Consider the following 15,409-nt stretch of genomic DNA (forward strand, 5'->3'; position numbering starts at 1 on the left):
GATTTTCCACAGTCCTTGTAATCAGATTGTGGACACCAGCAGCCTAGCAGCCTAAGTCAGACTGAGAAATTAGTCACCACCACCACCTGGCTAGGGTGGCCAGAACAGGCCCTCCCCTCACCTCTGCTGCTAGGGACCCGAATGATTCATCTGCTGAGTGTGGGCCTAAGTTTACTCCCCAAGATCCAGAGATGCACCTGGAATAAGGATACTCAGCACAGTTTGTTGACTGACTGAATGAGTGAGTGAGTGAACTGTCTCTCTATTCTGTCCCTTCCTGTCCATACTGGGCCCATGGGGTTATCTATGATTTCCCTGTTAAAGATTTGGGGTGGGGATGTCCTAAATAATCTGCCTTCTCAAGTTCCCTACTAAGATATGCATACCCTCTTAACAGGGCTTCCCAGGTGGTGCTAGTGATAAAGAACCTGCCTGCCAAGGTAGGAGGCATAAGAGATGTGGGTTTGATCCCTGGGTTGGGAAGATCCCCTGGAGGAGGGCATTCTCTAGTATTCTTTCCTGGAGAATCCCCATGGACAGAGGAGCCTGGCAGGCTACAGTCCATGGGGTCATATAGAGTGGGACATGATTGAAGTGACTTAGCACGCACACACGGACCCTCCTAAGAATATTCATCCCAAGGGCAGGGACTTTTTCCTGTTCTTGGCTTCCTCTTCTGCACCTGGAACAGAAATGAATACCCCAGCTTAGCTCAGAGCTCCAGAGGCTATCAGTTGTGGGAGGGCAGGGGAGAGGAGCTGATAGTGAGACCTGTGGGAGGGGACTCAGATAGGGAGGGGGTAGGGATGGCCCAGGAGAGAGAGACAGAGACAGACAAGGAAAGGAGGCAACGAATGACATTTCACAAAGGAACTGAGGCCCAGAAAGGAAAGTAACTTCCTTAGGGTCATACAGCATATTACTTAAAGGTCAGCCCGGGTATTCTCCTCGTGCACCCTTTCAGGCCCAGCCAGACTACCTGGTGTTCCCCAGGTGTCTCCAAAACCTTCCTGGGGTAAGGCCAGGTACAGGAACTGGCTGCCACTCTTCCTGTTAAGGTGGTCCCTGAGGTTGAGCTCCAAGGTGTTCAGGATAAACTGAAGACGGAGAAGGGTGCTGCCTCCCAACCTCTGACCACCTCCCCTGAGAGAAAGGAGAGGAGGGGGCTGGCAGGGGGGCCCAATTTCAGTTCGAGAATGGGGGAGTGGATCCTCCTGAAGGCAGATCCGCTGTCGGGTTAGGGGAGCTGGAAGGTGTGAGATCAGGGATAAGCCGGCTTGTGCCAAGAGCCTTGGGGTGTGGCGGCTCCTCTCCAGCGAGGAGGACCCTGAAGCCATGTGTCTAAGCGATCGGAACTCTCACTAGGGAGCCCCGTGTCCCCTTCATCTAAGCGGTCCGAACTCAAGTCTCAGCTGAGTCGAAGGATGCCCGCTCGCTCCGCAGTCGTGCGGGCCCCGGGGCGCCCAGCACGGAGCTCCTGGGCGCTGCGATCGCGTCCGATAAGCGGGCAGTAGGACCCAGGGGCCGGCTGACTGCCTGCAGAAGGAGGGGGCGGAAGCCGGGGTGGTTTGGGGGAGGTCTCTGGCTTTTTTTGGCGAGGCAGGGGCGCCCTCCGGAAGCTTTTCCAACTTTCCAGAAGTTTCTCGGGACGGGCGGGAGGTGGGGTGGGGGAACGCCATATATAGATCTGGAGCGCGGGGGCGCGGCGGAGAGTGGAATCCGTTCGCGGCTCCAGTGTGGCACTGTGACTGCGGTCCCGGCGCCAGCCCAGCCCGGCCAGGTGAGGGGCGGGGGTGGCCGGGGGGAGCGGCGGGGAGCAGGGGGAGTTTTTTAGGGGGACTCAAGGGAATGAGAGGGGAGAGCGGCCCGGGCGAGGGTTTAGGGGCCAACCAGAGCCACAGACTAAGCCCGCAGACTGGAGTCCCAGCACTTTTGGGGGCAGCTGGAGAGTTGGAGATGGAGACTAGATGGTGACGGCGGAGAGAGCCTGAGGGCCACCGCCGCGATGGAGCCGGGATGGGCAGTCGGGACACTCCCAGGGCCCGGAGAAAGTGCAGGGTTCCCCAGAAGTGTGGGGCAGGAGTGGTGGTGGCTAGGAGGGAACAGGCGAGCTGGGGGCCACGATGCTGAGGCTCCTCTCTCTGCAGGATCAAGGAGGGAGGATCCGGGTCTGCATTTCCTTCCAGCAAGAACAGGGAGGCCAGGCTGGCTTTGCATGTCCCTGTGCCTCCAGTTGTGGGTTGAGGCCCAAGGGCCAGTGGACCAGCCTCCTCACAGGCTTGATGGGGGGTATCTGAGCCTCCTGAGGAAGGCTAGTGGGGAGAGGAGGTGAACTAACCTTGACTTTTCCTGGAGCCTGTCTTGGCTTTCGGGGTCCCCACGGTTTGGGAGGAGTCACCCACCGCGACTCCATTTCTGATCAGCAGCCTGTATGCCTAGGTGATGGCAACTAAAAGAGGGACTTGGCTAGCACCAGTCTCCCCAACCTCCCTCCAAAAAGAGGCTGAGGAGGTGACCAGGTCTGCATCCCCCTAGAGAAGGGAGGACGGACAGGGATGGAGGGGGCTCCCTAGAATGCTTTTGGTCACCCGCTCTAATTCTGTCCGCCGCCACCTGGTTCCTGGAGTCACTGCAGCGTTAAGGTTACTTCAAAGGCCGGGGTTCCCTGCCCCCAGCTTAGGGACATTCCTGAGGTGACTGGAGTGGAGGGAGAAGAATGAAACCGGCTTCCAGCATGGCCAGAAAGCCTGGCCCCGCCTCTTCCAGGGTTTCCGGCTGGTCCCTCTGGTCTGCAGGGCCCGGATGGAGGCTGCAGGAAAATCTGGGGGCTTTGGTTCTCTGGAAGTCTCTGGCTGGGACCACACCCTCCTGCCCTCAGTTCATCTGCCCATCCCCCCTTCCTGAGGCCTCCTGGTCCCCTCCTTTTGTCTCTGGGCACTGGGATTCCCAGCAGAAATGTTTTTTTAAAAAACTGGCTGTAACCGGACACTGAATCCAGCCCTCTGGAGGGGCTCTGTGGGAGCTTCTGGGATGAGGGAGCCCTGTGCTAGGAAGCCTGACCCCCACTGATCCTTGACGATGGAGGTGGCTCCCTGCCCCTCTCTTGGCCTCAGTTTCTCCTGCTATGCAGTGAAGTGGATGACATCCGAGTTCCCCCAGATCTGGAGCTGGTTGTGCCTGCCTTCTGCCAGGGGCAGAATAGATGGGGGTCCCTTAGCGGGGCTGGGCCTTCCAGGCCTGTCCTCACCGCCACCCAGCTCTGCCCTACCCCATCCTCCTCACTCTTTTGCTTTCTTTCAGAATGAAAAAGGCAGGCCTTGACCTCCCCCTGAGGCAGTTTCAAGGTACTTTAGACCTCCTCAAGTGTTTAAGACCCTTTCTGGTGCTCCCACCCCTCTGCCAATCTGCTTCCCTTTCATCTACTTAAAAAGCCTGGAATCCAGTCTCCTTCTTGCTAGCTGTGGGCACAGGCCTTGGTTCTGTGATTGTGTATTTTTCTTTGTGGGACCATAAATCATCTAACCTTGTTGGCCTCAGGGCTGGGATTTCTCTGTGGCAACAGGGGCTGGGCTGTGGAAGGCTGGCTTGCTTGCAGTGACTTGCCTTCCTCCGTTCCTGACACTGGGTTAACAGCCCTTCACCCTAGCCGCACATCTCCCTGCAAAGTCTGATGTTGTGGTCTCGAAACTAGGGCCAGAAAGGCTCCGTGGCACCCCACGCCCTGGGACCTGAACCCAGGCCTCCGGCTTCCCTGGGCTGGAAGCCCCCCTCTGCAGGCGGGTGGAGATAATTCAGTTTCCAGCCTGCCACGTCACCCGGAGCCGGCAGTAGGAACAGGAGCGCAGCTATGTGGCTGCCTGAGGAATCCCAAACTAGTCATTTGGAGCTTTCTTGAAAAGTCCCTCCCAGCCCTTTGAGGTTCTGGTTGGCCAGGGGTGGGGGCTGTCAAGATAGTGCCTGCCACGTGGCAGGACTGTGAACTGGGCTACAAGATTATCTCTGCAGAGGTCCAAGCTCTGGCATCCGCTGTTTGGACTAAAGGCGGCCTTTGAATAGGATGACCATATGCCTGTTGTCCTGGCATAATAATTAGTAGTATTCCCACCGACTTGATGGACATGAGTTTGAGTGAACTCCGGGAGTTGGTGATGGACAGGGAGGCCTGGTGTGCTGCGGTTCATGGGGTTGCAAAGAATCAGACACGACTGAGCGACTGAGCTGAACTGAACTGATTACCATTTTACTCTCTTAAGTGTCCAAGTGTCCTTGTTTGTACAATAATTATTTAGGTCCTCTGCCTCTGAGGCTCTAGGCCTGGTGGGAGGAAGGTGACCTGGGCCCAGAGATATTCTATAGGGTAAAACTATCTTACCTATGCAGTCCCTACTTTAGGCTACAGTTCTCTTTGGTACCTTCTCCCAGGCAGTTGTGGGTCTTGGTGGTCTTCCCTCCTTCGCAAATACTGAGGGTCGTTCACCAGGATTCTGAGTTTCCCACCTTGAGGACCACGAGTTGGGATGTGCCAGCGCAGTGGGATCCCAGCTTCTACCACAGTTCCTTCCAGCCCTTTTCTTTGCCCTATCATCTCGTCTTCCTTTGTGCTGTCCAAAGGAGAGGCGGAAATGATCTCAAAGTGGGGCGAGAGTGGAAATAAGTCAATGTGGAGAGACTGTCCTGATGGGAGGCCCCAGAGAGGGGCGAGGGGCTTGTCGTAGGGGACCCTGCGACAGCTGTGGTTTGAGGATGGCAGTCCTGAAGCCACAGTGTAGGTGGGCATGTGCGGCGATCTCTGCCAGATGGGAATGGGAGGGCAGAATGGAATCTGAGTGGCCCTTGCTTCCTGGGAGACTGAATACACAGCTGGCCACCAGCCTCTGGTGAACGGGAGCGGGTGTCAGTGTTCCTTTGAGCTGTAACGTGCCCTGTCCCTTAATATCCTTCCTCTCAGGAAACCTACCCCACTTCCTATCCCCCTCCTGCTTTTGTCCTGGGGATTTCCCATCTGCTCGAGGGGTGGTGGGCAGACACGTCCTGCCAAGACAGAGGCCTGGGCATGGAGACCAAGACCCATACAACTTGGAAAATGGGAGCCCGAGACTTAGTGAGGGGTGGCCACACACACACATGCACATTTTCAGACTCAAGGTCACCCTTTGGGGCAGCAGAGTAGAGCATCTGGGTTCTCTCTCATTTAATCAGTGAACCTACCGGTGACTCATTAACATCCCAGCGCAGAAGGGAAGGCATGGGGGAGGAACACTGCACCTCCGCCCATATGGCATGTTCTGTCCAGGCCCCTGAGTTTCATGCAGACCCTCAGCTCGTCTCCCACTTTCCCCCACCCACTGGAAAAGGGTCCCAGGGTTGTAAGAGATCTGAGCAAACTGAAGAGCCTGGGTTTGGCCAGGTGGCCCTGGTTTCTGTTCATTTAGGAATAGCTGAGGCCTGTTGCATGCTGGGCACAGGGGACTATAAAGGGGGGCCAGACGGGCTGTGTGTTCTGCCCTCCTGGAGGACACAGACTTCCAGGTCTGTGATGGAAACAATATGTAACAGACACATGAGTGTAAATGTTAAGTTCAGTGTAAGAAATAAATACGGCTGAGGTGGCTATTTGCTTGCTTTAGATGAGGAGTCAAAGAAGGCCTCAGAGATCTGGCAGATGGAGAGCCCCAGTTTGGGCAACCTGGAGTTAGGTCTGGGCTCCCCAGAGCTCTGGACTCTCCCACTCCCGTCTCCAGGGGACTCCGTGGCAGCCAGAAGGGTGGGGATGGGTGCAGGGGAAGAACAACTGGGGCTTCAGGAGTGCCCTCTCTCTGCCACCCTCATAGGTCCTCCTTGGTGCTCACAACCCACCTCCCAGCCATGCGTGCCCTCTTGCTCATCAGCACCATCTGCCTCCTGGCCAGGGCCCTGGCCGCTGAGGTGAAGAAACCCGCCGCTGCAGCAGCTCCGGGCACCGCGGAGAAGCTGAGCCCCAAGGCGGCCACGCTGGCTGAGCGCAGCGCTGGCCTGGCCTTCAGCCTATACCAGGCCATGGCCAAGGACCAGGCGGTGGAGAACATCCTGTTGTCACCCGTGGTGGTGGCCTCGTCCCTGGGGCTAGTGTCACTGGGCGGCAAGGCGGCCACGGCGTCGCAGGCCAAGGCGGTGCTGAGCGCCGAGCAGCTGCGTGACGATGAGGTGCACGCGGGCCTGGGCGAGCTGCTGCGCTCGCTCAGCAACAGCACGGCGCGCAACGTCACCTGGAAGCTGGGCAGCCGCCTGTATGGGCCCAGCTCCGTGAGCTTCGCAGAGGACTTCGTGCGTAGCAGCAAACAGCACTACAATTGTGAGCACTCCAAGATCAACTTCCGCGACAAGCGGAGCGCCCTGCAGTCCATCAACGAGTGGGCGGCGCAGACCACCGACGGCAAGCTGCCCGAGGTCACCAAGGACGTGGAGCGCACCGATGGCGCGCTGCTAGTCAATGCCATGTTCTTCAAGCGTGAGTCCAGTGGGGCGGGGCAGGGTGGGGCGGGGTCTCCTCTCCCTGAGGCCCCGCCCCCGGCAAGTCCGATCAATCAGTATTTCTGTGCCAAGCACCAGTCCTCATTAACAGCAACCCGTGGACGTGGAGGGAGGCAGTTATTGAACTCTTTATATATGACAAACTAGGTTTAGGGAGGTGTAGTGTTGTGTCTGGGGCTTCCCTGGTAGCCCAGCTGGTAAAGAATTTGCCTTCAATTCAGGAGACCTCACTTGGGTTACTGGGTCAGGAAGATCCCCTGGAGAAGGGATAGGCTACCCATTCCAGTATTCTTGGGCTTTTCTGGTGGTTCAGATGGTAAAGAACAATGCAAGAGACATGGATTCGATCCCTGGATCAGGAAGATCCCCTGGAGGAGGGCATGGGAACCCACTCCAGTATTCCTGTCTGGAGAATCCTGGTGGACACAGGAGCCTGGCAGGCTACAGTCCATGGGGTCGCAGAGTCAGACATGACTGAGTGACTCAGCACGGCACAGCACAGTGTTGTGTCTAAAGGAATGGGACACAGATACAAGCCCAGCCAAAGGACTCCACAGGATGTGTTGCATCACATCAGAGTGCTGTTGATTGTCTTGGAATTAAATTCAGTAATCATTTCTGCCTCAGTAACGAGCTGGCTCCACACTTGTGATCATGCCTAATGCTCAAAGCAACTGTGAGGGTAGGAGGTGTTACCTCCATTTCATAGGTGATAAAACAGGCTGAGCTAGGAGGAGAGAACCCAGACTCATGTTCAAGTGCATCTTGAATTGAAGATTTGATTCAGGCTTAATGTGTACTTCTGAGTACCTATATGGATAGCACTGTTGCTCTTACAGGCTGCTATGAGGATGAGGTGCCCCTGTTTGACAAATGAGGGGACCAAGATAGGAGCACTGAAAGGTTTTGCAGCCAGTTGGTGACTGAGACTGAACTTGAACACGGGTCTGGATGTGACTTTGGTCAGGACTCAGGCCACTGTCACAAATGCAAGGTTTTGGGGGTCATGGTTTTTGGTCACAGGGACAGGGCTTGCAGACAAGAATTAAAGGCAATCTTGGGGCACAAACCTCAGCTGGCAGGGGGTGTGGGGAGTTCAGCTCAGCACGTGTTGCCCAAATGCCTGGCAGGGGTCAGGGCAGAGGCGGACATGGCAGTGGCTGGACTGAGGTTCCTCCGTTTGGAGATATTTCCTGTCATGTGGAAACTGCCAGGCCCTGACTATGTGTAGAGAGCCCTGTCTTCAGGCAGCATGTCCCCATTCCGAAAGCAGGAGCATGTACTCTAGGGGACTGGGTGCGCAGCGAGGAGGTGGGCTGCAGCTGAACCTCAAAGACTGGAACGAAGGCCTGTGGCAGGGGTGAATCATCCGGGATGCTCAGTTGGGAGAATGTCTTTACAGGGTAAGGGGAGCAGTGCATCTGTTTCTGATCTTGTGCTCTACTTCCTGCTACAGCGCACTGGGACGAGAGATTCCACCACAAGATGGTGGACAACCGAGGCTTCATGGTGACCCGTTCCTATACCGTGGGTGTCACCATGATGCACCGGACAGGTAGGTGCCTTGCAGAGTAGGGTGGGCCGGGCGGGTGGGCAATGTGAGGCCCTGAGGGTGCTGAGGGCCTGGCCCGCCCTCGCCCCACAGCATGCCCAGTACCCGTTCGGCTTTTCTCCCAGGTCTCTACAACTACTATGACGACGAGAAGGAGAAGCTGCAGATGGTGGAGATGCCGCTGGCGCACAAGCTGTCCAGCCTCATCATCATCATGCCCCACCACGTGGAGCCCCTTGAGCGCCTGGAAAAGCTGCTGACCAAAGAGCAGCTGAAGGTCTGGATGGGCAAGATGCAGAAGAAGGCTGTGGCCATCTCCCTGCCCAAGGGAGTCGTGGAGGTGACCCACGACCTGCAGGTGAGGGGAGGCCCAACTCGGGCCTGCAGGGCTTAGAGTTGGGCAGGGTGGTGGTCTGTCATCAGCTCAGCGGGTCTGTCCTGAGCCCCTCTGGGTGTCCAGGCAGTACTGGGCTGTGCTGAGGGAGGGGGGCATGGGTCCCTGCCTTTGGGAAGATGGTGACAACATCAATACTTAATTGAGCACCTGCTGTGTGCAAGGCACACTTCCTAAGCACTCTGCATGTATTAAATTCTTAATCCTCAACACCATATTAGGCAGGACTATCAGCCTTATCTTACAGATGAGGAAACTGAGGCTCAGAAAAGTTGAATAACTTATCCAGAGTCACACAGTCACTAACTCAGACATTTAGCACCAAGCCATGTCCTTAATCTTATGCTGTGCTGCCTCTCAGCACAAGGTGTAGGCATACCTCATTTTATCGTGCTTTTCTTTATTGCAGTTTTTTTTTTTTTTACAAATTTTTGAAGATTTATGGCAACTCTACATCAAGCAAGTCTGGCTCCACTTTTCCAACAGCGTTTGCTCATTTCATGTCTCTGGGTTCCATTTTGGTAATTCTCTCAATATTTCAAAGCCTCCAACAGCAAAAGATTACAGCTCCCTAAAGACTCAGATGATGGTTAGCATTTTTAGCAATAAAACATTTTTAATTAAGGTACATACATTGTTTTAAGGGATAATGCTGTTGCAGACTTAATAGACTATAGTGCAAACATAGCGTTTATATGCATCAGGAAAGCAAAAAATTTGTTTGACTCACTTACTGCAATATTCACTTTATTGTGGTGGTCTGGAACCAAACCCGCAATGTCTCTAGGGTATGCCTCCACTATTAAGCTGGAGGATTGTTCCCCATGCACTAGTAAGAATAATAATAGCTTTCAGCTCTGAGTCACTTGGTTGGAAACTTAACCAACCTGCTAAGCATCGTTTCCCCCTCATGACCACCCTGGGTGGTGGGCAGCAGCTCAGAGAGAAGCAGTGACTTGCTCAGGTTACCCTGGATAGTAAGTGCTGGGGCTGCAGTTCTCAGGTGGAGACTCAGGGTGGCCTTTTTGTCAATCAGGAGAGATTTTTTTTTTCTCTGTTCAAAAAGGAAAACTTTCATCTCATTCCTCCCTTAGGTTCCAGAAACCCTTGCCTGCAGAATTGATTCAGACTTGCTGCTGAGGGAGTGTGGAGGAGAAAGCTTAAGATGAGATGGGGCTTAGACTCCAAGCTGGAGACTGGTAGAACTTGTGTGGTCTGTGCGGTAGACAGCATGAGGTTTCCAGAGAGAAGCTACACCCGTCTCCCTCCTGGGCTTGTTCTGACACTCCCCCAGCCCGTTCTGCAGTTGCCATCACCTGACTCGTCTTCTTTCTCCCGTGTTTTCCTGGCACGCTGGGTGGACACACTGTCTACCACCATACAGTAGATTGAGGTGGAAAATTCCAAGTGGTAATTTGTGCAAAGTCATGGGGACCGGAATAGCTGGGCCTCGAATGCCTCTCTCGGGACACCTGGACTCTCAGGCCCCTAGGTATCAGGCCGGTTTGGCCATGCTGGGGAGGTGCACTGTCCTCCAGAAGCTGGGCGCTGAGGGCAGCTGTTCACTCAGCCGACAGTTCTTTACCACCGCCTCTTCTGCACTGAGAGCAGGGTGAGCCCCAAACATGGGCCCTGCCTTGAGGGAGCACTGAGCCAGGTGGGAGAGACGACAGGACCACACAGAGCGAGGCCAGGGCTGCGTGGCTCCAGTCTTGTGGGGCTGGGAAGGCTCCCCAGAAGACGTGGTGTCTAAAGGGCCTTACAGAGACAGGGTAGACACAAAGATGCTATTGAGGAGGCAGTTTCAGGGAAGCTGTTGCATGGAGAGCAGAGTGGTGCATGCTAGGGGGTGAAACTGTGATGCAAGCACAGTTCCTAGGAAAGAGCTTGTCCTTGGCTTCCAGGGGCTGTGCAGAGCCTTGGAAAGAGAGAAAGAGAGAGAGAAAGAGAGTGTGTGTGTGTGTGTTTTAACTTTTGAGATACTATGGAAATACATTAACATATGTTAAAAATAGATTAATGTAAGGAACCCTCATGTATCCATCACTCAACATCAACTGTCACACCCATCAGATTATCTTGAAGCAAATCCCAGCCTTCATATCACTCTGGAAAGATCTTAAGCCCCAGAGTGATGTGGTCAGAGCTGTCCTTAGGTCAGTCTTTCTCGAACATGAGTGTGTCAAGAATTACCTGGAGCATTGGTTAAGAAGGGTTCCTGGTCTACCTACAGACACTGTGATTCAGAGGCTCTGGGCTGGATCAGAAAACGTGCATTTCATATAAGCCCCCAGGGGAGGCCGATGCTGGCTGTCTACTACTCATACCACAGGTCAAGATTGCTCAGCGGGTCCAGGCATATATTCTGCCTTTTCCCCGAGTCTTGGTTTCCTCATCTGTGAAGTGGTGATTGGAAGCTCTTGCAGGGCTGTCAAGAATTAGGAAAGTGGTTTGCAGTTTCCACACCATGTCTGGCACACAGAAGGTGGCCAGGGAATGGTGACTTCTGCTCAGAGAAGAGGAGAGACAGTGGGTGGTGTGGGTGGAGGGTAAGGGGCTAGGAACTTTGCCTACCATGGTTTCACCATCATCCACCTGATTCTACAGAAACACTTGGCTGGGCTGGGTCTGACCGAGGCCATCGACAAGAACAAGGCAGACCTGTCTCGCATGTCGGGCAAGAAGGACCTGTACCTGGCCAGCGTGTTCCACGCCACTGCCTTCGAGTGGGACACGGACGGCAACCCCTTCGACCAGGATATCTACGGGCGTGAGGAGCTGCGCAGCCCCAAGCTCTTCTACGCGGACCACCCCTTCATTTTCCTGGTTCGAGACACCCAGAGCGGCTCTCTGCTGTTCATCGGGCGCCTAGTCCGGCCCAAGGGCGACAAGATGCGAGACGAGTTGTAGGGCCCCAGGGTGGGTGTGGGATGGCAGGGGGCAGTGGGAGGCTCCTGAGACACATGGGTGCTACAGGGGTGGGGGAGCTGAGGTACCGACCTTGGATAGTCTGTGGGGTGGGGGTGGGAAAACAGGGGGCTTCCTGTGTGTCTGAGCAGCCCTTCCCTGCCTGGATTCACTCTGCTTGGACACGGTCCCCCAGGTGTCATGATGCTGAGCCCGGAGACCCCGTGTCCCATGGGAGCTGGACGGCAGTCGTCGAGCCCCGCTCTCAGTCCTGGGATCCAGCCTGCCTCAATCAGTGTTCATATTTATAGCCCAGTGCTTTCTCATCTGTGAGATGGAATCGAGCTGGGGGTTCAGCCAAGCCCTCATGGAATGGGGGCCCTCTTCCTGACACGACCACCACCTCAGCCCCCTCCCAATCTTCTCCCAACTTCCCTCATTTATAAAACTAGGTGCTGCAGTCCCTGGGACAGGTACTCCCACAGTGAGTCTGACCCCTGAGAGGGGGTTAAGAAATAGCTCATGGAGGGGGGTGGGTTTGGGCAGACTCCGATCAGGCATCATGGGGATGAACATTGTTTTTTTCCTTTTATAGATTTTCAAAAATGGGGAGGAAAGTGGGGAAATGAGCCTTTGTTGCTATCAAACCAAGAACTTATTTGTACAATTTTTTTTTCAATAAAACTTTTCCAGTGAAATTTTGTTGGATTATGGAAGGTGACTGGATCAGAGGTTACCATGTCATTCTTCCCTAGGGACAAGGATTCCTTCTGTTAAGCCCTGTTTGCTACTAATAGTCCTTGTCAGGCCCCCAAATCCTGGCAGATAACGAGATAATACTGTGTGGCAGGCCCACTGTGTGCTGACTCTGGGAATTGTGGCTCTGGCTGCCCTGGAGAGGTGGAGGCTGCAGGGCCAGAATGGAGCCCAGGGCTTTGCTGTCCTGCTGCCTTCAGGATCCCAGTCTTCAGCCCCGAGGCCTTCCTTTCAGTCTGACCTCATCCACATCCAGGGCTGGAGGGCACAAGCTTAGGCTCCCTGACTGGGCAGGACTTTGTGAAGGAGGAACTTGTAGGGTCCTTGCTCTGTACTTCGGTTTGGAGCAGGAGCCGAGGAGAGTCCTGATAAACACAATGGTTACCTCTTCTGAGGCTTGGGGCTCCTGACCTCACAGCTCAGGGAGGGAGAGGGCAAGTGGATTGCACAGGACAGAAGAGGAGTGGCCAGCGAGGCAGAGGAACAGAGGAAACTGGGTTCATGACCCATCTCTGCTGCTTGCTGGCTGTGTGACTTTGGGCACCTCTCCTGCTTCCTTTTGCCAACAACTCTGCCCTGGGTGGTGGTGGTCTCAAAAGGAAGTCCCTGCCTGACTGGGCAACCTAGGTAGAGTCCTCCAAGAAGTGAATGGGCTGCAGAAGGGCCAGCCCATTCATTCTCATTATTACCATAATGCCATGGCTGTTCAGAGCTCCAGGGCTGTTCTCTGTTGTGGACTCTGTAAATTAGATCTCTGCCCTCAAAAGGTTTCATCTAGAAGTGGAGACGTAGAGACAGTGACAAGCACGCTCAGTACGGTGTTCCAGACATGCCACGCTTATTCTCCTGAGTCAGGGCCTTTGCACTACTTCTTTCTGGAAAATGATTCTTCTAGATCTTTGCAAGACTGCTTTTTTTTTGGTCTTCCAGAAATCAGCCTAAATATCTACTCCACAAAGCATTCCGTAACCTCACTATATAAGCAGCTTCGATTTTTAGTCAGTTCAATCACTCAGTCGTGTCCAACTCTTTGCGACCCCATGGATTGTAGCACACCAGGCTTCCCTGTCCTTCACCATCTCCTGGAGCTTGCTCAGACTCGTCCATTGAGTCGGTGATGCCATCCAACTATCTTGTTTTCTGTTGTCCCCTTCTCCTGTCTTCAATCTTTCCCAGCATCAGGGTCTTTTCAAATGAGTCAGTTCTTTGCATCAGATGGCCTAAGTATTGGAGCCTCAGCCTCAGCATCAGTCCCTCCGATGAATATTCAGGATTAATTTCCTTTAGGATGGACTGGTTGGATCTCCTTGCAGTCCAAGGAGCTCTCAAGAGTCTTCTCCAACACCACAGTTCAAAAGCATCAATTCTTTGGCGCTTAAGCTTCTTTAGGGTCCAACTCTCATATCCATACATGACCACTGGAAAAACCATAGCCTTGACTAGATGGACATTTATTGGTAAATTAATGTCTCTGCTTTTTAATATGCTGTCTAGATTTGTCATAGCTTTTCTCCCAGGGAGCAAGCATCTTTTAATTTCATGGCTGCAGTCACCATCTGCAGTGATTTTGGAGCCCAAGAAACTAAAGTCTATGTTACTTAACTTTGTTTTCTTGTTTTACTGACTCTGCTCTTAAATTTTCTACCTATTGACACATTCACGGTCTGTCCCCACTACTAGAATGGAAGCTCCGTGGGAATACGGACCATGTCTTGTTCATCTTATTTATGTCCTGCACCCAAATTCAGTGCCTCACACACACACACATAAGACACTCAAAACATGCATTAGTAAGTGGAAGATCTGTGTTAGAAGGGCACCAGGGCTTTGGGAATCCAGAGGAAGAAGCCATGACTGCTATGGGGAGATCCCAAGAGGAAGTGACATGGGGTAAGTAGGCCTTGAAGGGTAAGTAGGCATTTCTTGATCAGAATAGTGATTTTAATAATGCCAGCGGATCCTACCTCTGTATTTTGCTTCTGCTGCTGCTGCTAAGTTGCTTCAGTCGTGTCCAACTACTATGTGCCAAACACCATGTCAGTCACTTAATATATATATTTTGTCCCAGTCTCCTGACACCTTGGCTAGGTAGGGATTATTCCCATTTTACAGATGAGATAACCAAGGCTGAGAGAGATTAAGTGATGTACCTGAGGTTCCCCAGCCAGGGGGGTGAGCTGGGAAATGTTCCTAGTCAATTAAGAGTTCTTTCTCCATGCCACATGGGAAGGGTTGGAAAGGAACTGGCCAGATTTTAATAATAAAGCTGTATAACCTCACAGTCTCTATACGTTATCCCACTTAATCCCCATAATAGCCCAATTAGGTGGGAGGTCTTCCTAATCCCACAGGTATAGCTCAGAGATGGGGAGACTGGACTAGAACTCAGGACTTCTGGACGCAAAGCTCAGCCTACAACAGCGCCCCTAGCAGGTGGGCATGGGACAGTGAAGGAAGCCAGGGCTGAGTGTGGGGCTGCCCAGATGACGCCAAGGGGGCCCTGAGGCCACCTGCCTCCGTCTGGGCACAGGTGGGAGGGTGGTGAGAGGTCCGTGCTCCCCCTTCACAGTGAGGGATGGCAGGGCAGGTGGCGGAGGTGGGTAGATAGGTCAGGGTTGGACCAGCCTTGTCAGTGCCCCTGATGGCCCATCACAGTCCAGTGTGGAGCTTTCTTGCCACCTTGAGGCCATTGAAGGGACCTCTCTGCTATTTCCACCACAATGCTTGTTAAGTCTCAGAGAAACGATGACCCTGCTTCACTGTGTGGGTCCTGGGTGTGAGTGCAAGTGTGAGGAGATGGGGATTAACTTTCTGTTGAGCACCAACTGTGTGCCCAGCAATGCTGTGTATAATCTCATTTAATTCTTAGAGCCTCCCTCAGGGGTGGCTATTACTACTAACTTGGTAGCCCCAAGTTATAGATGAGAAAACTGGGGCTTAGAGAATAACGTGACCTGCCCAAGGCCACCTAGCAGGTCAATGACAGATCCTGGCAAGTATGGGAGTGCAGGTCTGCTGGCTGTGGAGGAGAGAGGGGGTCAATACACACGAGGTCCTCTGGTTTATAGGAGGGAGTCAGTAACCAATGGGATCCTATATAATCTTTACCCCAGTTTATGCACCTGGGGCTCATTATCCTGCATCTTATGGAGGAGGAAACAGATTCCAGCTAAAACCTCTTTGAAAGTGGGCCCTTGTCTGCCTGTGCCCTGCCACATCTCCAGACCCAGTGTACCCTTGGCACATAGGAGGTGCCTAATAAATGCTCATTCAAAGGAAGTGATTCAGTG

At 53.7% G+C, this 15,409-nt stretch overlaps 1 protein-coding gene across 1 annotated transcript; it reads left to right on the plus strand.

The window, feature by feature from the left end:
- The first annotated feature begins 1,363 nt into the window (after positions 1–1,363).
- On the plus strand, positions 1,364–12,061 carry SERPINH1 (serpin family H member 1). The gene is made up of 5 exons (XM_069553942.1): positions 1,364–1,780; positions 5,832–6,487; positions 7,967–8,065; positions 8,188–8,420; positions 11,064–12,061. The coding sequence occupies exons 2-5, from the start codon at positions 5,866–5,868 to the stop codon at positions 11,364–11,366; spliced, it is 1,257 nt and encodes a 418-aa protein (XP_069410043.1). The 5' UTR covers positions 1,364–1,780; positions 5,832–5,865; the 3' UTR covers positions 11,367–12,061.
- Positions 12,062–15,409: the final 3,348 nt, after the last annotated feature.

This window comes from Ovis canadensis, chromosome 15 (assembly GCF_042477335.2).
Source record: "Ovis canadensis isolate MfBH-ARS-UI-01 breed Bighorn chromosome 15, ARS-UI_OviCan_v2, whole genome shotgun sequence".
In the NCBI taxonomy this organism is placed as follows: domain Eukaryota; kingdom Metazoa; phylum Chordata; class Mammalia; order Artiodactyla; family Bovidae; genus Ovis; species Ovis canadensis.